A 24,960-nucleotide genomic window follows, 5' to 3' on the forward strand; every position below is an offset into this window, starting at 1 on the left:
GTTCAACCGGCTACATCTGAATCAGTCATATGATAGTGTGTTTAATTACACCTCTTCATGGTGAGATTAAGAAATACCTCTTAATTAGTCAGACCAGTTATTGATTCGGCATTAGATTGTCAAATGTCAAACAACCCTTTAGTAAACAAGAAATCTAAAACAGACTGGGCTTAGGGCCCTAGCACCACACCTATCTCCTACTTTTTATTTCAACCAATGTTTTCATAACCGGATCGAACATCGAACCGGATGCGCTACTGGTTCACCGGTCGGACCGGTTGACTCGGATTAAGAACCGGATAAAAATATCAACTATTTAGAAATATATAATATGTAAAATATAACAAAAAATAAGATGTTTAGGGAAAATAAAAATTAAAAGAGACTATAATCGAATTATAAACATATTAATAGTCAAGCATCACTAAATTAAACTTTTTTACGTTAAGTTTTTATTGTTTATATATATATTTCTCATTAGTTTACATGACTATATGAGAATATATCTATATTAATATATAAATAGTTACAATTCAAACAAGGTTGTTGGTAGTACACATGACTAAGTTATTTGTTTTCAACCTTTAGGTCCTGAATTCGATTCTTGTATGTTGTATTGACTGTTTTAAATTAATATCTTCAGTTTTAATTGCCAACCGGTTCTTTTACACAATTCGGACCGGTTGAAGATATTAATTTAAAACAGCCAATGCAACATACAAGAATCGAACTAGGGACCTAAATGTTGAAAACAAATAACTTAGCCATATGTACTACCAACAACCTTGTTTGAATTGTAACTATTTATATATTAATATAGATATATTCTCATATAGTCATGTAAACTAATGAGAAATATATATATAAACAAAAAAAACTTAACGTAAAAAAGTTTAATTTAGTGATGCTTGACTATTAATATGTTTATAATTCGATTATAGTCTCTTTTTATTTTTATTTTCCCTAAACATCTTATTTTTTGTTATATTTTACATATTATATATTTCTAAATAGTTGATATTTTTATCCGGTTCTTAATCCGAGTCAACCGGTCCGACCGATGAACCAGTAGCGCATCCGGTTCGATATCCGATCCGGTTATGAAAACATTGGTTGAAATAAAAAGTAGGAGATAGGTGTGGTGCTAGGGCCCTAAGCCCAGTCTGTTTTAGATTTCTTGTTTACTAAAGGGTTGTTTGACATTTGACAATCTAGTGCCGAATCAATAACTGGTCTGACTAATTAAGAGGTATTTCTTAATCTCACCATGAAGAGGTGTAATTAAACACACTATCATATGACTGATTCAGATGTAGCCTCTTAATGTAATCATTAAGAGGCTACCAAACAACCACTAGTTTAGTCACTATGTATATAACGTTATGTAGTTATAATCACTGTGAATTAATAAATAATATATAGTTGTCACTCATTAATGTATGTCAGTCTAGACCGAATTATGTTAGACCCGCATGTTCTTTTATTATTTTTTTCGTGTTTGTGTTCGGTTTACGTGTGTAGATCCTAACATAGTAACATGTGGAAAATTTAGTTGCACTTGCAATTATATGTGAGTAACTTTAATTATGAGTTGGGACTTTAAACATTCAGTTATAAAGAAAATTCTTATAAACTCTATAGTGAATCCAGCTTGAAAGAATCCCTAAGTTAACCAAGAATCAGACATTAATAAGGCAACCATGATACTGCGACTATGATTTCGAGTCGGGACCTTTAATATTCATGTAAAAAATCATGATTTTCAAAACAACAAATTTTTTTATGAACACACATGGATTAAACATACAATGTATTTTAGTATTTGATCAACATTGTAATCTCAATTATTTTTTAGTTGTGTTAATTGTATTTGACAATGAAAAAGTGTTACATCCATAGTGGGGATAAGGTGTAGCCATTGAGAATAAGAACATATCATTTCTAGTGTCTAATCTAGTCATTGTCATCTCTAGTGCCTAATGTCATTGTCGTCTATGGTGACCCAAACGAATAAACGTATATTTATTAGCGTGTCTTTATGGTTGACGAAGAAAAAATATCTATGCGCTTCTATACTTGTTTTTTTGTTTATAAAATTTATATATGCAAGTCCTATTAACGTGATCAAAATAGAAATTAGAAAATATATATACATGCGTCATCTAACGGTGACAATGCGGTTTAACGGCTTTAGCATAATTGTAAAAATCCCGACTAGGTGTCGACTAATCCCTGACGTATTGCTAGTCGCTACCCTACCAACTTGTCGCTGATTAATCTCCATTTGTCCAAAATTGGTTAAAACTGAAAATTACGTATAAATTCAAATATGATTAATCCCTACTAATCCCAGTTAATCGCTAGTCTCTACCCCACCGCCCGTCTCACCTAGCGAGTTCTACAACACTAACCTTTAGTGTGACCGGTTGCATGGGGAACTCCGAAAAGCTTATCACGAGCATACAACTCAAATTACTCGAGTTCGAATCCTAAAACACCGTCCTCTCCTATTAATGACATGCACTTATTGAAATCGAAACGAAACCCAAAAGATTCTCATAATAACCTGATTAATCCTCTTGCCCCCACACTTGCTTTTCAATTTAGTTTCCATAAATTGTTTCAAAAATTAATTTAACCGAATAATATAATTTGATATATCCTTTGATACGTTTCCCTAGGTAGTTGTAGCCAAGTTTAGTAATATGAGCTCATTCACATAGCCACATGACATATTTTTCTTATGAAAATATTTATTGACTAAAAACTGGTTAAAAAAAACCAACAAAAATACAAATATTCAATTTATTAAATAAATAACAAAATATCAACTCATTTGACTTGTCCCATGAAACTCACTGAGTTGCTTATTTCCAATTTCCCGGATTGTTGATTATTATTCCATCTCTCATATTTTCCATAATAATGTCCACTCACTCTTTTAAAAGAGTTGCGAATCTGCATAATAATAAGAAATATTAAATCAAAAAAATTAGTAAATGACATAAAAATAATAACAATTTTTTATAATTTTAGTATAAAAAGGTTAAATAATTTACTAAATGTGTTTAGTTTTTCTATAATAATATAGATAATATTTTAATCAGGTTTGGAATCGGAACGCGTACCTCGGGAAGTTTTAGTGTGGAAAGCAACATCGAGACGAGCATCAAGGGTGTTCTCAATAACAATCTTCCCGTCTACAGAAGCTAACACGACCCCTCCAGAGCTTTCAAAATCATTTAACAAATTAACAAAGTTTAGACGGTTAAAAACAACACTAAAATGTAAAAACCATAGTTTATGTAAATTTTCTATAACCATGAGAACACATAATTAAAATAAAAAAATCACGGGCCCACCAATACTCTACTACCATATAAAACGCAGTTTGCTCTAGACATATGGCCTTCAAGAAGTTAAAATATAAAGTAGGGGTGTGCAAGAAATCGAAAAAACCAATCCGGAACCGAAAAACCAAAAAATTCAAACAGAAAAAACCGAACCGAAACAAAAACCGACTGTTTGGTTTTATGTTTTTGTAACACCGAACTAACGGTTGGTTTTGGGTTTGCATATAATAAAAACCAAAAAAATCGAACCGACCCGAATTCCTTAATTTTTTTTAATAAACATGTAACTCAAATATTTTTGGTTAAACATTTAATAGTCTGTTATTTTAGAATTAACAAAATTATTTATACCTAAAATATTTTTTGAAAACTTTTTTTGGCCTAAAATTTTCAAGATCAAATGGTAAAAACCGAAACCAAACCGAACCGAAACCAAATGAAAACCGAAAAAACTAAAATCAACAACACTGATGGCTCTCTAAGCCTCATTAGACTCTACAAGTTCAAAGAGTTTCAACTAATTACATACTTGAATTATTATTAGAGTAAACTGCGGTTTTTGTCATTGTGGTTTGTCTAAATATGCGGTTTTAGTCCAGTAGTTTCAAATTTGCGATTTTCGTCCATGTGGTTTCATTTCGCTTGCTAGTTAAACCCGACTACACTAACCCAGTTAAACCTTGTCGTAAAACCCATCAATGTGTCATTCACGTGAGGGACAGTTTTGTCTTTTTTTCCTTCTCAAATAATCCTCAGTCCTAATTCGCAAACCCCTCATGTGAGGGGTTGGGGTGTATTTGAAAAAAATGGACAAAACTGCCCCTGATGTGAGGGGCACGCTGATGGGTTTAACGGCCAGACTTAACGGGGTTAGCGGGGTCGGGTTTAGTTGCAAGTGAAATGAAACCACAAGAACGAAAATCGTAAATTTGAAACTATTAAACTAAAACCACATATTTAGACAAACTACAGGGACGAAAACTACAGTTTACTCTTATTATTATTAACCTTAATTAATCATAACTATTTTAAAGATTTAATTAATGGCATGAACCTGGACAATCAAGTCTCGAATAAGCTTTCTGTATGTGTTTTTGTTATGAGAAGCATTTAAAAGCTCCTTGCTAGCGGAATCTCTCATGCTGGTTACCATATCATCTTGCGCTTGAAGAAATTTGATCCGAGACGCGTTTAACTGCGTTGAGTATTCACTAAAACGAACATAACTCGCTATTAGAATACACAAACTTTGTATAAAACTAGAATTTTACCCGGCGCATTGCCGGACAGTTGGTTGGTATAACCCGAGCGTTATGATGGAAAGTCAACGTGAATTCGATCAATATCGGTTACGGTTGTTATGGTATAAACAACGTTGAAAATCCAACCGTTAAAACCACAAAATAAAAATTCGTCAAAATTAATATATAAAAAACAATATATTTAAAACGATGTTTATTCGGTCGGTAAAACACAAGCATTGCGGTCCCCGGTGTTGCGGGGGTAGGTCGGTAAAACCCATGCGTTGGAAATCCGAGCGTTACGACTGAAAGTTGATGCGAATTTGGTTAGTTTCAATTACGGTATAACCAGCGTTTGTAAAACCCAATCCTTAAAATCCAAAAAAATAAATTCGTCAAATTAACAAATAAGAAATCTATATATTTAAAACAATGTTTATTCGGTCAGTAAACCCAAGCGTTGCAGTCCCCAGTGTTGTGTCAGTGAGTCGGTAAAACCCAGACGTTGTCAATGTCGAGCGTTGCGGCGGTAAAGAGACACGAATTCGGTGGTTTGGATACGTTTGATATGGTACAAGGACTAAAAAAATAAATAAACCCCCAACGTTGGTAAAAACCGAGTGTTGTCAGTTCGAGAATTGCGATGGTGAATCGGTAAAACTTCGGCGTTGGTAATACCTGAGCATTGTCGGGCATGGATATCATGGCGGTTAGTCTACGCAAGTTCGGTAGATTTAATATGTTCGTTAATATATCAGACTAAAACCAAAAAAAAAAATTGGTCTGGCCAATGGTGCGGTGCCACTTGGACCAATAGATGGCCAAGCGACACCAAACTTAACAATTATATATAGTAATAGTAATTGCAACTTTTCACAATCGATAATGTTATAGATTTGTGTCTACTCATACTATAAGACACGTTACTCTGATGAAACCATTTAATTGCTCAAAATAATATTATTTATGTAAAAATGATCTGTTTTGACCTAAACCCGAGATAGAAGTATGTTAACGAGAGGGGTGTAAACTTACATTTTCTTTTTGACCTCCACTTGCTTCGTCTTGCGCTCGAATTCTTGTTTGATTTTCTTCTTATCGTTCTCAACTATTTGCATTTTTTGAATGTTGAATTCCTATAAACATGTCACATAAAAAGTTATTTTATAAGGTTTTTGAGTTAATATAGATACGAGAGCATTCAACACAAAACTAGTTTTAAGTAAAAACGTAAGAATAACAAATGTACTTGTATATAGTGCTTGACATAATGAGAGTTAAAAAAAGAGTCTAGTAAGTTGTACATAATTTAAGGAAAAGCAAAATCTGTTAACCAAATCGAATAATGGGTTGGTTTCCTTTTTATGAAAAGTGAAAAATTACCGTTCCGTTTTTTAGTTATGTTTGGTTCCAATACCGAACCGAACATAACATGTATACAATTTTTGTTATTTGGTTTAGGACCCAAAAATTGATTGGGCCAAAAGTTTTAGGGCCCCAATTCATTAGTAAACGGTTAACGCATCGTTTAGACAAGAGTTTCGGGTCTAAATTCAATATTTTTGTTCAGTTTTCTCGACTCAAATATTTCAAACCCAAATATAAAACCAAAAACAACACGTAATCGAACCAAATGTAAAACCAAAGCCGAAAACTAAACTATAAGCGAACAATTTCCAGAAACCTAAAAACCAAAATTTCGGTTTTGATTCGGCTTGATCCCAAAGACGACCAAAATCGACTCATGCACGATATCATAAAAGAAAAAGGTATAATCACATTATGCATGTTTATCCAAATTTCAAAAATACCATAAAAACATGCATTATACAACATTCACATATCATACATTGCATAACGAAAAATAATAAAGACGAATGATAATAACAACAATAATAATAATAACCTCTTCGGCAGACCGAGATCTCATTGGCTTTCTCTTCGGCTTCTTGCCGAATGAATGCAACCATTTGTTGTATTTGTTTCGATACATCCGCATCATTCATGATTTCAATATCACCGTGATCACTTTCAAATTATAAAAACAAGAAAAAAAATAGATCTAGTGATTAATTCAACTAATATGAACAAATCACAGGTTGGTTAAGATCAGGGACGGATTTATTTAATTGAGTACCGGGTCAAGCGAACCAGGTGTTTTTCGAACCGTAGTGGAGCATTTAATAGCGACTTTTTTAGCGAACCAGGTGTTTTTCGAACCGTAGTGGAGCATTTACTTGACCCGAACCGTTAAACCAATCCGAATTGTCAACCCGACCCAATTTTTTTATACGCGTTCTTATATATTTAGAGCATCTTAAAATAGCGAACCAGATAAAAAAAATTCTAAATCCGTCACTGGTTAAGATTGGGATGATTGGAATTTGTAAACCGAAGATTAACTAACAGAAATTTTTGTTTTTATAATTTTGTTGACTATAGTTACATAACTAGTCCTTTAACTTAATGTTTGCTTTCGGACGGTCCGTATGGTTTGTAAGGAGCTGTTTTAGTCCCTGGTTTGTTATTTTGTATAAAGTTAGTCCCTTGTTAGCTTTTATGTTTAATTAAGGTTGGATGAGTATGAGTCGGGTCAAGTCGTGTCAAGTCGGGTTGGTTATGGGTCAAAATCAAGCCTATACCAATGTTTTGGCTTTTCATTCTTATAACTAATCGGTCTCGGTTATAACTGATTGGTTAATTTAGTATTTGGAAAAATTGTTTGGTTAATCTTAAAGGTTAATCGCTTACTTGGATGCAATCCTTTAACTTTATAAATACTAATAATATAATTAAGAAAACATTTTTAACATACAACGTATTATTTATGTAAAATTGTAAAGGTTAGTTTTAATGTCGCTTCAGTTCAATTATTTATATACATATAATCATAACCGCATAATAAATATTGATTATAAATAAATGAACCATCAAATTTCTAGTCGATTTGATTTTTCGGTTATTTTAGTTATGATTTGGTTACCAGAAATGCTTTAAATTACGTGACTAAAACCTCTTTAAAACGACCGATTCTTTGTTCTTGAAATCTTAACAAGCAAAAGTAAATACATGGCGACAGAGCTTAGTTAGCACAAATTATAAACACGAAGACTAAATAGATGTTTTATAAATTTATTATGGATTATTATGTAACTTGATCATAAGTTTAGGGACAATTAATGTTATATTACTTGAATTTTGTTTGTGTCTTTGTTTCACGAAGTCTTAGGCGAGGTAATAGGACCAAGATTTGGACTTTGCAAATTGTATGTTACCCATAACACTTGTGATACAATTATTTATTATTATTTTTTAAAAATAATATTTTTGTTATGATAAGAGGAGTAATTAGCTATTTGGCTTTATGTCATTAATTGAAATATGAATAACAAAGAGTATATATATATATATATATATAAGAAAATAAGATAAGAACTAGAACTAGAATTAGGATTCTGAATAAAAGATAAATAATTCAACTATCTCTTTCTTTTAATATTTCATTTAATGAATAAATCAGAATTGTGTATGAAGATCCAACTCAAAGCTAGAGGATGTCATGCAGTATGGTTGTGTATTTAGGAGCGATTTTATTATTTTTTTTGGAACGATGACTTTCTTGTGTGTTGACTCATAACACTCTTTAAATTTGGAGAGCTTTGTTTTTTCGCTCTGGCTAGACTATGTTGTCTAACCGGGTTCAGGCTAGCTTCAGAGTTTGGTTTAGGCGTTCTTCTGGGAAACCATACCGTCAATTGTCACTTAACGGTCGTTGTACCACTATAATAGCATAATTTTTTGACGTAACACACAGTGGATATTTGACACTTGATGGATCATGTACGTTTGTAAAGTTGTATGGTAAGATTATAGAGACTAAGCTAGATTTTAAGGAACTAGGAACATGTACTAAGATGAATTTATGTAGTAACTAGTTAGTAGTAACAAGTAAACATGAGTTATGGTAATTATGTAAACGTTTTTCCTAGTATTATATGTTAAAAGATTAGTGCCCCAAAAAAGTTTTTCCTATTATTTAAGATGGCCAAGAACTAGAAAATATGAATAAAACAAAGGACAAAAGCATAAACGAGACAAGTCTAAAAAACCACATGCAATGGCTATTGTATATACGCCATCAAAACTTGTATCTTCTAAGTTTTAAAAAATCACATGGTCCACCATTATAAAATAAATAATATAATGTAACGTAATATAATGTATTAGTTTGATCCTCCCGTGTTACGGGGGTTTATTCAAGTTTTTGTTTTAATCGTTTTGCTATTTTATGATGATTTTATTTTTTTTTAACGTAGTTTAGTTTTAATTTTATACATATATATTAGTTTGTTATTATATTTTTTAGCGTTTGAGTTTTTTCAATTGAGATGTGTAGGTTTTTTAGATTTCTAACGAACAAACATAAACAGACACGAGCATGTTGATTTTTTTAGATGAACAAACATTAACACAAATATTTGTCTAATGACAAAAGGGTTGTTAATGTAGTAGACAATGGTGGGTAGTATCATAAGTTAACCGGTGATTAAGATGAAAGACCAGCAACAGAGAACATGTAAAGGAGATAAACTAAATTAGGGTTTAATTAGTGTTTACCAATAAATGGGATCTTATAACCCATTTGAGGGCTATTAGGGTGTTGTAAGACCCATAACCCGAGTGAATTATTCTTGGGATTTGATGATTAAGAGGTTATTTCACAAATATTAAGTCATAAGAGTTTATTACTCCTTTCGTCCCGGTCAGATGTTATAACCCGTTTAGGAGTTATCCGGATTTGTGAGACCCATGACCCGCAAAAATTATTGTTTGATTATGAAAGTTTCATAAATATATGAGATGTTATAACCCATTTAAATACTATCCGGGTTTGGTAAGACCCATATTCGTGAATTCGGGTCAAATGCATGAGAAGCCTCCGTTTAGAAATCAAGCAATCTGGTGCCTTTAGAGAATGAGGGGAACAACCTGAGAGCGACACATAGGATTTTATGATAGACAATTATATAGATAGTTAGATATATATTATCATATATAATATATTATAGCATAATATAATGTAATATGGTATTATATAATATAATGCAGTTGAAAAGAATAAAAAAATGTAAGATAATGAAATGTAATAAATTGTATATAAAAAGATAAAACGCCTAAAAGGACATAAATGCCCCTAACGGTCTAAGTCGTTTGGACCAAAATGATAAGAAAATCAAACCACAACACACGCAATGAATGAAAAAAATAGCGAAAAATAGCAAAGCTATGGTCACAAAAAGAGACGTATCACTCATCTTTTCCTATTTTGATGTTAAAAAATTAGGTAATATAGAATTTAAATTAAGCAAAAGAAATGAGACAATAACTTAAATAACTTAATCTTCGTCTTAAAGATAAACCATTAATTTTGTCATGTTGCTACCAACTTTTATGATATGACAAAAGTACAAAACATTAATTTGTTTGTACATATAAAGCACACGCATCAACACTTCACCATTCCACTAGAGATATAGAAATATGGCAGAGGGGAGTATTGCCGGAAACTCAGCCGGAGGAGTACCGACGGTGAAGTCGATATTCATTTATCCGATCAAGTCATGCAAGGGTATTTCTGTGACAAAAGCATCCCTTACTCCTATGGGTAAGTTCCGGTTAATTACGGGTGTGCACGAAACGGAAAAAAAACATAAAAAACGGAATCGAAACAGACGGTTTGTTTTTATGTTTTTGTAAATATCAAACTTATGATTTGGTTTTGATTTTGGTTTTGTACGTAATGAAAAATGAAACAATGGAACCGGATTTATAGGTTTCATTTTTTTTGTTTAATAAAAATTTAGGTAATTTATAAGAATTTAATAAGTAATGTAACTCAAATGTTTTAGCTCAAATATAAACCAATTAATTAGTTATTAATTAACATAATGATTTAGGCTTAAATTCATTATTTTGGGCCAATGTAAAAAAAAAACTGATCGAAACCAAAACCAACAATTTGTTTGGATTAATGTTTTTTTTTTGTAAAAACTGAACTTACGGTTCGGTTTTGGTTTTGCATGTAATGAAAATCGAAAATCTAATCGAATTTATAGGTTTCAGTTTATTTGTTTGTTTTTATTTTAAGTAATTTATAAAAATGTAATAAATATGTAACTCGGATATTTTAGCTCGAATCTAAAATATCAATTAATTACTAATTAACAAAATAAATTAGGCCTAAAGTCATTACTTTTCCAACCCTAAATTTTCAAACACAAATGAAAACCGAACCCATATTGAAAACCAAACGACTTTTAAAAATTCAAACCGAACCATGTACACCTCACCATCATATCTTTTAGTACACAGTCATGACTGTGTTATTGTTGTTAAGTGTTGACTTTTTTTGTCAACAGGGTTTGTGTGGGACCGTCAATGGATGGTGATTAACTCCAAAGGCAGAATGTATACCCAAAGGGTGGAACCAAAGCTGGCTCTGGTTCAAGTGGAGTTGCCACTTGAGGCTTTTTCTTTGGGCTGGGAGCCCAACAAGAATTCTTACTTGGGTATGGTTTACTTCTATTTATTTGAGTGTTTATTACAAGAATCCATACGTTTCGATACGTTTGTTTTTGTTTATTATACAAATCGGAAAAACCGATCATAACTGAAATAATGGAATCGGTTGAGAAACCGATGGTTTCAATATGAGTTTTTTGAAAAACAAACTTTTATGTTTTGGTTATGGTTATTTGCGTATAAATAACCAAATAAATAAACCCACGACCGCTCAGAGTGGTTGTTTACGAGGGTAAACAACATTTTGATATTTTAAAATCATAAAATTACCGTGTCATTAAAAAGGGGGAAAGCATGGAGTGGAATATTTTCTTGATGGACTATAGAGAAATTGAGTGTGACGTGACGCTGACGTGACATTTATACCAAATTGGCCTCTCAAACTTTAAAAATGTTTGGTTTTACTTAATGAAGTTTTATATTTAACTTTTTTCCTTTCTAATTCATAATTATGGTCTAAAATGAACTTTTCTTTATATTACGTACAAGACAACAAGGTTGAATACTTAGCACAATGTATTTTATGTATTTTATAGCGCTTTAGTTACATATTACTAGTCGTGTGATAATCTTGAAAGTGTGAATTTATAGCCATTTTAGTTTGTATGTACCGATCTTAAGAGTTTGAATTTTTGCTATGATTTAACGTAATTTATTTGAAACGACAAGTCCTAAACTAACCCATTTTTGGCCATCCGGGATAAATTTTGGATCCACCACTTAATAAACCAAACAAACCTTAAAACAACCTTTATAATTTCTTTATGTTTTCTAAATAATATCGTAAATGCCGAAAAAGTAGTGTAATAAATTTTTATATTAAAATATGAATGAAAGTTTATTTTCCTTTGTAAAATCAAAAAATTGTTGCTATTTTATTGACTAAGATATATTAAAAGCCTGCGGTTAGCTCATGGTTAATCGAATTAACCTAACCATCTTTCTAATAACCGAATTAAAGAACCGTTTATAAAAGAAACCGACCCATGCTCACCCGAGGTGGCAATTCGACATATTTACCATATAAGAGTTTGTTTGGATTATCAAGACATAGGTCATATTTCTGAAGTGGGGTACTTTTTTTATAAAGAATTTAGCTTAAATAGTAATATAAATTTAAATGACTAGTTTGTTTTGTATTCAAATGTATAAAAACTTAAAAACATGCAACAATTTGTAGGCAGAAAGTTTGTTATTGCATTTACTTGGTTTTGTTCTTGTAGTGGTGCGTGCTCCGGGTATGGCCGAGCTCAAGGTCTCATCGGCTAAGCCAGGTTTACGGTCTGATGGAGTCTCGGTCTGGGAATGGTCAGGCTCGGCCTTGGATGAGGGGGACGAGGCTGCTAAATGGTTTACTGAGTACCTTGGGAAACCTAGCCGCTTGGTGCGTTTTAATGAAGGTACAAATGTACAATCCATCACATGTTTACACTAAGCTTTTTTCACTAATATTGTATAATGTACAAGCATACATATAATACATACAATACATAAAATACAAGATATATTAATTTGTCACGCTTTCTATGTATAGAGTCGGAGACTAGACCCGTTGACTCTCACTATGCTACCGGATTTAATGTGAAATTTCCAGATGCGTTCCCCTTCCTTTTAATCTCCGAGGTCAGTCCGTTTTTAGACTCTTTGACATGTATAATTATTAGACTAGACTATGTTAATATTGTAATTATAAATTTATAAGTATGTTTAGTTAATGAGAAGGAAATAAGTTATTATGGCTCAATGAATTGATTTCTGTCTCATTAACATAAGTACATAACATATATATAATTACATTATGACACGTTACGAACAATTTAGTCTAATAGTAATTGGTTGTAAACTTGATTTCTGAATATCTTTTGAGTCCTGCAGGCTTCTTTGGATGCGGTGAACAAACAACTAAAGGAACCAGTCAAGATTAACCGATTTAGACCCAAGTACGTGTTTTACACATTAACTTAGAGGTCGCAGTTTTGACTAACGTACCCAAAAAAATCCATTTTTGTTGTATTTTTATCTCTAACGAGTCAAACAAATATAAAGACACGCAAAGCGTTTTCAAATGCTTAAAAGTTAAAACTGTGTAAATTGATGAAAGCTTTTGGACTTTGCAGCTTCTTTGTGAATGGTTGCGAATCATTCGCTGAAGACCTCTGGAAACAAATCAAAATTAACGACTTGACTTTTCAAGGCGTGATGCTTTGTCCGCGGTGTAAGGTATTGCAATTATACTTTTGTAACATAACCAGCCTAGTTATGTAGTTAGCAAGGTATTAGTGGGGCCCGTCGGATTCTCGTCATCACTAAAAAAATAAAAAAAGAAAAATACTTGTCACGTTAATAGTATTCCTATTTTTTCTTTTTAGGTACCCACTATCAATCAAGAGGACGCTACACGAGGAAGTGAACCAACCGAAACTATGATGAAGTTCCGGTCTCCTGAAGCCTTGGAAGTCGACACATCGACTACCAAATATAAGGGACAGGTTAGTAACCTAACATCTTCGGTTGGTTGGTTGGGTAGAGCCAAATCTGAGATTTCGAGTGCCCGAGACGAGTATAAAAAATGGACCTTATGTAAAAAAAAAGTCTAAGACTTTTTAGCTGAATTAAACATAAATAGACTAATTGCTAAATTACTATGCCCTTTTTTCATATTTTTTTGGCGTAGCATCACTTGTTAATGTTTTTAAAAAGTTGTTATATATATAAAAAAGAAATTAAAAATTTTGCGCTTCCATCAAATCCGTGACGTAAACGGCCCTGTGGGCAGTGTTGCAAAAATCCCGACTAGGCGCCAATAATCGTTAGTCCCCACCGCATTGATTTATTTTGGGCTAGCCGGCCAATTAATCGGTTAATGGTCAAATCCGGCCCAAATCATGATTAATCGAACTTAGTCGGCGTTTCCTGGCGAGGTTCCGGCCAAATTCGGCGGTTTCTAATGAGATTTCGGCCATTCCGGCCAAAATGTATATGTGTATATATAAAATTGAAAATTACATAGATTAATGTGTGTGTATAATATAAAGCTAAAACTATACATTAAAGTCTGATCCGATTAATCACAATTTATCGCTAGTCCCCACTGCCTGCCTAGCGATTTTTACAATACTGGACGTTCGCATGTGACTAATAAAGTAAATTATGTGTGTTTTGTAGCCTTATCTTGGGCAGATGCTGGTGTGTGAGGATAATAAGACTAACAAGGGGAAGATTGTAAGTGTTGGAGATATTATTGAAGTGGAAAAAGTATTTCCTTCATATGCAAATGTTGCAGTTTAAGGTTTAAACCTTAAAACTCTAATTTAATGTTTGTGGCTTTACAACTAATCAATAATATGTAAAGTCTACTAGTTGTAGTTGTCATTTGAGTTGGAACCATGAGATTGTTACAATCTTAAGATTATTGGATTGTTGAGTTCAGTTTGATAATGATAAACAAATAATCATGAATAAGTTTTTAAATATATTAGTTATCATTATTGATGAATAATTAGCTACACTAAATGAATATTATATTCTAGGCATGTTAAAAGAACAGTTGTAATGTCAGTTAAGTTTTTATATAAAACTGTTCAAGTGTGTGAGCTTTTTTTAAGACAATAGTTTTTAGATTATATGTATTTTTCACTTATAATATGAGTATACTTTGAATATTTATTTATATAAACTAAAAAAATATTTTACATCCATCAATGTTACATAAACAAAAAAAGGTCTTTAACATGTAGGAAAAAACAAATTAGTGGTTAGCAATGACAAGTATTTTCATCTAGGAACAAACATTTTTCCAACAAATACCGGTATCTTACCATACCCAATTGATACTGACCGAACAACATGGGTACCAATAATGGTATTCATTTTTGTAGTATCCGGTATGAGTCGATTTCGATATATTTCAGTACCAATTTTGAAATAGTACCATATCACCATAATCGGTACTGTATTCGATTTTTGTTTTTGCTCAAATTTGGTTTTGATATTTTTGGTACCATAACAGAACCATAGAACATCGGTACTTATTCATTTTTATGGTATTATGTTTCAGTATGTCTCAGTTTTGCTATGTTTTTCACTACCAACTCGAACCAAAACCGTACCTCCATAATTAGTACGCTATTCGGTTTGTATTTTTACTCACTTTCGATTTTGGTATTTTTGGTACCGTACTAGTAGCGATCTTTTCCCTATTTCCATGGCTGATTCTCAACGATACGTTAATATTTTATGTTTTTTTCGTCTTATATGTTCTTACATAAAAATATGTAAGGCGTTTACGTGATAAAGGAACATACAAGAAAATCATAGGCGGAACCATAAGAGGGTTTAGAAAAAAAAAACTAAGAATTTTCTAGAAAAAAAATGACTTAGACTCTCTAGTTGTAATCGGTAGAGAAAAAAAGTCTTTTGATGACTCGATAATAACATGTTTGCTGCTGCTGCATCTAGGGGTGTTTTTCGGGTTCGCTTTTCTGGTTTTGGGTTTTTCAGGTCGGGTTCTTCAAGTTTCACAGTTTTAAATCTTGACTCGAAACCCAATCCGAATCTCTCACGGGTTTTTCGAGTTCGGGTAATTCGGGTTGGGCTAATCGGGTTTCGAGTATCCTAGAAAACAAAACAAAAAACAAACAAATTTAAAAAACTACAATGCTAAAAATAAAACAACATATTATTCTTTACCCGTAAGAAAATAATCAAATAATAAACCAACATAACTTGATAAAGCAATCCTAAAGAAGAGTAAAACTAACTCGAACCGTCTTCAATCGGGCTTGATTTGGTTGTTTGATTAGGGTTGCTATTAGTAATAAACGGAATACATAAATAATAATAAACACTCGATCTATGAGAGTTGTGATGACAACAATCGATTAGGACCAGATTCTAATAATGTTAGTGGCTAAGACTAAACTATTATAACTAAAAATATATTTATTTTATAACCAAAAGTTTGTTCGGGTTGACTCGAAACTTTTAAATAAAACCGGAGAACCAACCCGAATTACTTCAGTTGGGGTCGGGTTCAGGTTTGGGCTAATCTTTTCTCGGATTCGGGTTTTTCAGATTAGGTTAGTTCAGGTACATATTTTCTCGAGTTGATTTTCGGGTTTTGAGTAAAAGTGACAGCCCTAGCTGCGTAACATGAGAATCATAGTGGTTAATCTTTTATGTATGTAAGATATTTTAAGTAATAATTTGGGTACACAAATAAAGGCAACGGGCCATGTGAAATTGGGTTGAAGGTCTGGCCCATCTCTGTAAAGAAGAATGTGTGGTCTGATTCACAGTGTTCGTCATGTGCTTTCATCCTCATCAACACTCATATATCTTTCACGCACACGTGACAAGTGTTACATGTTTTTTGTATATACAAGCCACTCTCATTAAATTAGGGATTTGTATGAAATCGAAAAACCTATTTAAAACCGAAGCAATCGAACCAAAATAAAAATCAACGGTTAGGTCACAGGTTTTTTTGTTAAAACCGAACCGTACATATATATATTTTTTATCGTCTATTTTAAAGGTTAAATAGTTTATAATAGTTTAATATACAATTTAACCAATCATTTTAGCTTATTTATAATAATTAATTAATTATTTTTTGCCAACGTTTTCTTAACCAATCATTTTAGCTCATGTATAATAATTAATTATTTTTTTTGCCAACGTTTTTTAGGGCCAAATTATTAAGCACAAAAGACAAAACCGAAATGAACCCAAACCAGAATCCGAAAAATCTAAAACCAGATGGTTTTAAAAACCGGTGTTTCAGATTTTGGTTCGGTTTTAGTTCAAAACCAAACAAAACCGAACAATGCACACCACTGCATTAGATAGCCTATTAGTTTAACTAGTATTTTATAATATAACCAATGAATAATAGAACACACAATTAGTATGTGAATTAGGGTGATGAAAAGATATGTAACCCACAGGGTTTAAAAATCTGTGAAGGATCTAATCAAATTTAAGTGTCGTACTTGTCATGTGCAATTGTGTAGTTTAATCGTTGAACCATGACATGACTCATATGTTTGTTTGTGTAAGAGACTTACTTCTAACATGAACACAATCACAATCGTGAAACCCGGGCACAACCCACTAAGTTGAATGCGTCAAACGGGTTTATTGATTGCAAACGAATTGTAATCAAGTTGTAAATATGTTAAACGAGATGACAATTGACAACATAATTAATGGATTAAAGAAGTCATAAACACGTCACCAAATTGACATGCTTAATTAAGCGGTTAAACCAGTCAATCCAAACACAACACATTTAATTAAACAAGTTAACAGAACAAGACTCGTTTTATATTATTTGCAATCATATGTGATTTTTGAAAAGTAACTCTATTTGCCCATACTTTTTGCTAATATCGTTTTGAGAGTATTTACAAAATTATGAATACAATAAAAGCATAAAATTGTTCATGATGGGTAGACGAAGTAAGTTCTTTGTTATTGTGACATTGTCCTTGGTAGTTAAAGTTAAACATCGTTAATGAACATATTGCCAACATAAATCATTAAAGTACGCTATTGTTTGGATTATTAAAATTTAATTTCTTTATATCATAACCTTATTATAAGTTATTCATAATAGTTTATACATTTAAACGTTATAATTTCCGTACCTAAATTATACGCGTTATAATAATTTTGTTGCTATTAACACTAGATAAATTACCCGTATCCAAACTTTATATTATTACATATGCAATATAATATGTGATAATTATAAGTTTGAAGATTTTTATATAATGTGACATATTTACACCAATAATATGAACAACATGGGGTGCCTCACCTCGTCCCACCCTCACGTGCTTCCATATTCGATAAGAAAAATAAAAACAAATAACGATTGTGATGGTCAAATGTGTATACAAATCTCTCTAATAATAAATTGTAAGGCCCCGTTACCGGTGCCCTACATTTGGTGTTGGATTTACTCAAAAACACAGTTCTAAATATCAGAGTTAATTAAATCTTTCGCGGAATAACATAAAACATCAATAGTCATTACAAATATTCATAACTTTGTCTTTAAAACATAACTTAAACATGTCTTTTAGTTCAAAACATAACAAATAGATCTTCAGATGCCAGCTTCTTTATTCTACCGCCATGTGTCCCCGCTCAAGCCAGCTGCCTCATTCTACTCACCTGCATGCATACTAAAAGCCAGCTACGCTGAGTGAGTTCTAGTTAATCACATAATATACAATACGTACACCTACCTTCCATTATGCATCCGAAGACACATAATAATTACGTTACTATTTTACTTTCATTACATAACTTCATACATACATACGTACATACTTTATTACTTTCATACTATATATTTATTGTCCATTCTATCTCAGATATTATTAGAGTCTGATCCCTTCCTTTTTTATCTCAGATATTATTAGGGTCTGATCCCTCTTTCCTTTGTCTATCTCAGATATTATTAGGGTCCGATCCCTCTTTACTTCTCTATCTCAGATATTATTAGGGCCTGATCCCTTATTTCTTCATCTTCGTACATTCTGTCTTTACGTACTCGTAACATACATAACATTCTTTACTCTTTCATACACATTCATACATATATCTATCATACACATCCATCTATCATATACATACCTCCCTTGTCAATACGTGCAATATCCGAAGATCGTTCACGTACCGACAAGCTTTCGATCACATTCAAGATATACATAATTAACATATAATCATACATGGCATACACTTACCATAAGGTAAGTGTATTAACTATCACATCGAGTATGCACACAGCCCCAAAAACATAACAAGGAAATGGGGCTAGAAACTCACCTGAACGCGGTTAAGTTCACCGTTAATGGTTATTCCCTTCTTGAGCTGTGCACGGCTAACTGTATAATAGTTACATGTATCAATTAACTATTACTACTCGTATTTCTATCTTTATATAACCCACGACGAACGGGGGTCCGGGGGCAGCGGGGTCTAGGGGCGGCAGCCCCTAGCAGGGTCCAAGGGGCAGAGCCCTCGGCTGGGGTATTATTTCCATTAACTGTCTTAACACATTTTCCATTAGAATTTTAAATAACTTTCTAATTCGCTAACTCATTTGCTATAACGAATTAAGCCTAATTTGCTGGCTAATTCGTTATCATTCATGCCTGATTCGTTAGTTTAATTCGTTACTTTTCATCATCAGATTCGTCCTCTGGTTCGCTACTTTATCATGACGAATTCAGTAAATAACGAATCACTTGATTCGTTATCTGGTTCGTTATCCTCGTTCACTAGTCTAATTCGTTATCTAACGTGACCTGATTCATTATCTTGATATAACGAATGGGCAGATAATGAATTAAAGGTTCATTCGTTATTAAATCACACGAATTAGTCCCATTCGTTATGAACGCGTAACGAACTGATCAATTATAGCGAATCACCCCTGTTCTTATCCAAAATTTGACTTAAGGTCAAAGTCAAAATTATCAAGAACACGAACTGGTCAACCGATCTTAGATCTGCAATTAAATCTTCGTTTCTTAACGAAACATCACGATTTTGGTATCATTGGATTCGGAATTACAGCGCCTACAAATCCTAACCCTTTGTTCGTCCAAATAATCATGTTTAAGGGGTGCGATTTGGGCATATATGTTACGGGTTCTTCATACTAACAATTAACCTATCAAACTGTAATTCATTTCAGTATGTTTAGCTTCGTTGGATTCGTTTTTGCAATACTAAAACAGATCTATGATTATTTAAATGAATTCGGACCTAAACGAATGATTTCTACTCATAAACGTACCTTAGACGAGTCGAACTACGAACACGAGCTGGTCTTTGATGTTGTTTTGGTCCGTCACGACGTTCCAGCACCAACAAGCTCGGGTTCTCGCCTTTGGTTCTTGGTTCGGGTTTGTGTGTGTTTTCGAAGGTGTAGGCTATGGTGTAGAGATGTATATAAATGGAAAGGTTTAGGGTTTAAGGGGTATTATACTCCCTTAAGCACATGGACCTAAGGCCCATTCCATTTCTTATTTCATCTTCTAAAGTCCAAACCCACCTTCTATTAGATTATTTATTTAAATCGACACACGTCACATTATAAGATAAACAAAATTTATTTTATTAATTATCATCAAAAGTAGGATGTTACATAAATGCATATTCGTGTATCTTCATAGTTTCGGGGTGTCTGTATTGGTTTCACAAAAATAAAATAATAAATAAAATGGTAACTAGACCACAAACCAAAACTTTGCCTTTTGGATTTTTGATGTATAATTATTTATACAACTTTATTGCATCATTTTATACCCGATTCATATTATTTTCGTGATAATAGAGAATCGATTCTAATAAGTCTCTATTTGTTTTTGTAGGAAAAATGAGCTTAGAAAACCAAACATGAAGAAAAACAATAAAAAAATCAAGAAAAATGAGAATCTGTCAGCTAAGCATGAGCCAAGCCTCAGCCAGGCATGCCCCATTTCCATCTGAAGACACATCAGCTAAGCATGAGGCTATGCCTCAGGCAGACACGCCCCACGCCTCCTCAGAAGATGACAAAATAAAGTACATAGTACATTGTCCCCCTTTTTGAAGACACACAGGGTTATGCCTCAGCCAGACATGCCCCATGCCAATCAAGCTGCCAAAAAAGTACAAATCAGTAACATTTGTTATGAATTGATATTCTTGTTAAGTAATATTATAAATAATTTGTTAACACAACTATTTTAATATTACACTTGGGTTGAAAATTCATAAATCAAGGGAATACTTGAACTTAGTCTAATTTAATCAACCATAGGTGGATTATGTGTTGTTCATGTAATCTTTTCGACCGGTTGTTAGATTTGAGTTTCGTAATTGAATGATAATCTATATCTTTAAATTTCAACATAAAGGTTCACTTACATTATAGTATGATTTGAGGTGATTAGTTTGTATAATTCATACTAAGTTTTCCAAAAAATCATTTGAATGGTTATCTATAACTAGAAACTATTCTTTTTAAAACAAAATAGTGAATTTATCATATATTTAAGTTTACCATCATTAAGAGTCAAGTGGATTCTAAGTTAAGGTGATAGCTTCTTAATTCTTGTTTATCTCCATTATCGTGTTACTTGCTTTAATTTATTGTTACGAGTTTTTCTAAAAAAATAATCTTAAAAACAAATCAATTAAGCTCATTTCTCACGGTTATTATATTTGCAAAGGTTTTATATTAAAATTTACGTGTCCATGGATTGATATCCGGTTCTTGCCGTTACTATATTACCACACGACGGGTACACTTGTCTTTTGTGTGTGTGGTTAAGTTTAGGTGAAAACCATTTTTAAAACCCGACAAAGTGTGAAAAATCTTTAATAAAAATATATATATCTCACACCACATCAAGTTTTTGGCGCCGTTGCCGGGGACCCGGTAAAATTTTAATACTAATCTAAGTTTTTTATTTTAACTGTTGTTTATAATTGTTCAAAAAAAAATTAACTTTTGTTCATTTTAGTTTATTTAGTTTTAGTCTAATCTTGGTTTACTTAAAAAAAAAAGAAAAAAAAAGAAAAAGACTTTATTTTAATTTTCCGCTTTACTTGTAGTTCACTTTTAGTTGTTTAGTTTTCTTTATATATTTTCTTAAGTAATGAATGTCCACCACGCCCGCACCTGAGCTTGTTTCACCACTTTCGAAACCCGAACGTCACCTTCACCAAAGGTTACGCAACCGTTCACGTGTAGTAGCAGAGACAATCGAAAACGAAGCGTTTGCAGATGTAACTATCGAAGAAAACATGGCGGCACCCAATAACCCAGAAAACGAACCTAACATGAACCAATACGGCAAGCCGGCCCTCGAAGGCTATGGAAGTGGCGTGGCACCACCAGAAATAACTGAACACTTCGAAATCAAATCCAGCACCATTCATATGGTGGAAAACTCTGTTCAATTCCATGAAGACCCCTTATCTCATATCTCTCGATTTTTACGAATATGCGGTACTTTCAAAATCGAAAACTGCTCTGAGGACCAAATTAAGCTCAAGCTTTTTCCCTTCTCCCTTCGAAGCCATGCCTTGGATTGGCTAGAGTCACTGCCATCTGACACAGTTATCAATTGGGACCAGATGGTTGAGCAGTTCCTCTTGAAATACTTTCCACCAGACAAAACCGCAAAGTACCGAGCCAGCATCACCGGATTCAGAACCGACGAAGACGAGTCGTTGCACGCAGCCTGGGAGAGGTACAAGAGCTTGCTAAGAAGATGTCCACACCATGGGTTGAACAAATGGCTCCAAGTCCAAACATTCTTCGACGCCCAATCAAGTCAAAACAAGCAGGTAATCGACCAAATTGCTGGTAGGGATCTCGGAACCAAATCTCCAAACGAAGCATTCGAAGTTCTAGAGAAAGCAACCAAGAAAAGCTTCGCTTACAACCCACCAAGGTCCACACCATCACACAAGGGTATGCACCAAGTTGACTCCAACACTCTTGTCACTGCACAACTCGAAGCACTCTCAAAGAAACTTGAGCAACTACAAACAGAGTTGGTAAAAGCAAAGACCAAGTGCGACACTTGTGGGGGACAACACAAAACGAATTATTTCCAACAGAGCATGATGGTTGAAGAAGTCGATTTCGTAAGCCGACAAAACAACTCCTGCGGTAATACATACAACCATGGTTGGAGGAATCATCCTAATTTCAGCTGGAGGGATGGAACAAACAACCAAGCACCACCTGGGTTTGAAAAACATCCTTTCAACCAAAACCAAGCCTCCCAACCCAAGACTCAATATCATAACCAAGAGGCAGTTCCCAGTCAACAAACAACCAACGAAACCACAACAAATAGTCTTCTAACACAATTGTTGGCCAACACTGAAACTGCAAACAAACTAGCTGAGCAAAGGAACCGACTAACCGAAGAGAGATTCCAAAAGAATGAGATAGAGCTAAGGAATCAAAAGGCACACTTGAAAAACATTGAGGCTCAAGTGGGGCAACTTGCTCAACTATTCTCTGAAAGACAACCAGGTGGCCTTCCAAGCAGCACAGTGAACAACCCGAAAGCAGCTGTAAATGCAGTCACCTTGAGGAGTGGTAGAACCACTATGGTTACCGAACCAACCTCAGAGCCAGTGGCCACAGAAAAGGAGACTGAGATTCCTGAAGAGGTGCAAGAGAGGCTAGTCCCAGAAAGTACCGCACGACCAAAGGAACCACTCAGAACCTATGTTCCTCCGATTCCTTATCCAACACGTTTGAAAAAAGAAAGGTTGGAGGATCAATACGGAAAATTCCTCCAGCTATTCAAGCAACTCCACATCAACATTCCATTCGTTGAAGCACTTGCACAAATGCCAAAATACGCCAAATTTTTGAAAGGTGTTCTTACCAACAAGAGGAAGTTGGAGGAGCTATCTCATGTCACGTTGAACGAAGAATGTTCAGCCATTCTACAAAACAAGCTTCCAGAGAAAATGACTGATCCAGGGAGTTTTACTATTCCTTGTCTAATAGGAAGTTTGTCTGTTAGCAATGCCCTAGCCGACCTAGGAGCTAGTATCAATTTGATGCCTTATGCGGTTTTTGCAAAATTAGGGATAGGTGAACCAAAACCCACCCGCATGAGCATCCAGTTAGCTGATCGGTCCATAAAATACCCTCGGGGCATTGTTGAGAACATGCTAGTCAAAATTGACAAGTTCGTGTTCCCAGTAGACTTTGTGATCCTCGACATGGACGAGGACAAGAATGTTCCCCTCATATTAGGGAGACCCTTCCTAGCCATGGCTAGAGCACTCATTGATGTTTGCACGGGCAAACTAAATCTTAGAGTAAATGATGAGCAGGTCACATTCGACATAGGTAGATCCATGCAGCACCCACAACACCATGATGATTCACTTTATTGCATCGACGTTATTGATTCTGTTGTGAGTTTCCATGTGAGGAATTCCGCCATCTCGAATGCTCTTGATACACAAATTCTCGAAAAACCTATCTCTGAACCCATTCGAAAGGATCACATCGTCGAAGAAGTCCAAATTGGAGGACCAAGAAACGTCTTCACCACAAGAAGTTTTCGAAGTTGTCGATCTCAAAATTGAAACCAAAGCGAAACCATCCACTGAGGAACCACCGACCTTGGAGTTAAAAGAACTACCAGGTCACCTAGAATATGCTTTCTTGGAAGGTGAATCTCAACTCCCCCTGATCATCCCAGCTAACTTGTCGATTGATGAGAATAAAAAGTTGCTCGATGTTCTCAAACTTCATAAGAAAGCAATCGCATGGAAAATTATGGATATCAAAGGCATTAGTCCTTCTTTCTGCACCCACAAAATCCTCATGGAGAAAGACTACAAACCTGTAGTTCAATATCAAAGGCGTCTGAATCCCAACATGCAAGATGTCATGAAGAAAGAAGTAATCAAACTCCTTGATGCAGGGTTAATCTACCCAATCTCTGATTCACCTTGGGTAAGCCCGGTTCAAGTTGTACCCAAGAAGGGAGGAATGACTGTGGTAATGAATGAGAAAGATGAACTTATACCAATGAGAACTGTCACAAGCTGGAGAGTATGCATTGACTACCGTAAGCTTAATGACTCCACCAGGAAGGATCATTTTCCACTTACTTTCATTGATCAAATGCTTGAACGTTTGTCTGGGAAAATGTTCTATTGCTTCCTTGACGGTTTTTCTGGTTATTTTCAAATTCCCATTGCTCCTGAAAATCAGGAAAAGACTACATTCA

The 24,960-nt window shown here is 33.9% G+C and overlaps 2 protein-coding genes and 1 pseudogene across 3 annotated transcripts; 2 read left to right on the forward strand and 1 right to left on the reverse strand.

The window, feature by feature from the left end:
• Positions 1–2,859: 2,859 nt before the first annotated feature.
• LOC143595442 (V-type proton ATPase subunit E-like) lies at positions 2,860–6,600 on the reverse strand (annotated as a pseudogene). Its single transcript, XR_013146528.1, has 7 exons — positions 6,501–6,600; positions 5,630–5,730; positions 4,408–4,564; positions 3,798–3,848; positions 3,355–3,409; positions 3,129–3,314; positions 2,860–2,958 (listed from the first exon to the last, which is right to left on the reverse strand). The product of XR_013146528.1 is annotated as a V-type proton ATPase subunit E-like (transcript).
• A 3,482-nt stretch (positions 6,601–10,082) lies between these two features.
• On the forward strand, positions 10,083–14,632 carry LOC143595440 (uncharacterized). The gene is made up of 8 exons (XM_077074454.1): positions 10,083–10,259; positions 11,014–11,163; positions 12,400–12,576; positions 12,711–12,799; positions 13,052–13,116; positions 13,294–13,396; positions 13,546–13,665; positions 14,342–14,632. Exons 1-8 carry the CDS (start codon positions 10,136–10,138, stop codon positions 14,462–14,464), a joined length of 951 nt encoding a protein of 316 aa, XP_076930569.1. The 5' UTR covers positions 10,083–10,135; the 3' UTR covers positions 14,465–14,632.
• A 7,212-nt stretch (positions 14,633–21,844) lies between these two features.
• LOC143595436 (uncharacterized) lies at positions 21,845–23,807 on the forward strand. The gene is made up of 2 exons (XM_077074452.1): positions 21,845–23,731; positions 23,802–23,807. The coding sequence occupies exons 1-2, from the start codon at positions 21,845–21,847 to the stop codon at positions 23,805–23,807; spliced, it is 1,893 nt and encodes a 630-aa protein (XP_076930567.1).
• Positions 23,808–24,960: the final 1,153 nt, after the last annotated feature.

This window comes from Bidens hawaiensis, unplaced genomic scaffold (assembly GCF_021521415.1).
Source record: "Bidens hawaiensis isolate Kalapana, Puna unplaced genomic scaffold, B.hawaiensis_p1.1 tig00045147_1, whole genome shotgun sequence".
Classification (NCBI taxonomy): Eukaryota; Viridiplantae; Streptophyta; class Magnoliopsida; order Asterales; family Asteraceae; genus Bidens; species Bidens hawaiensis.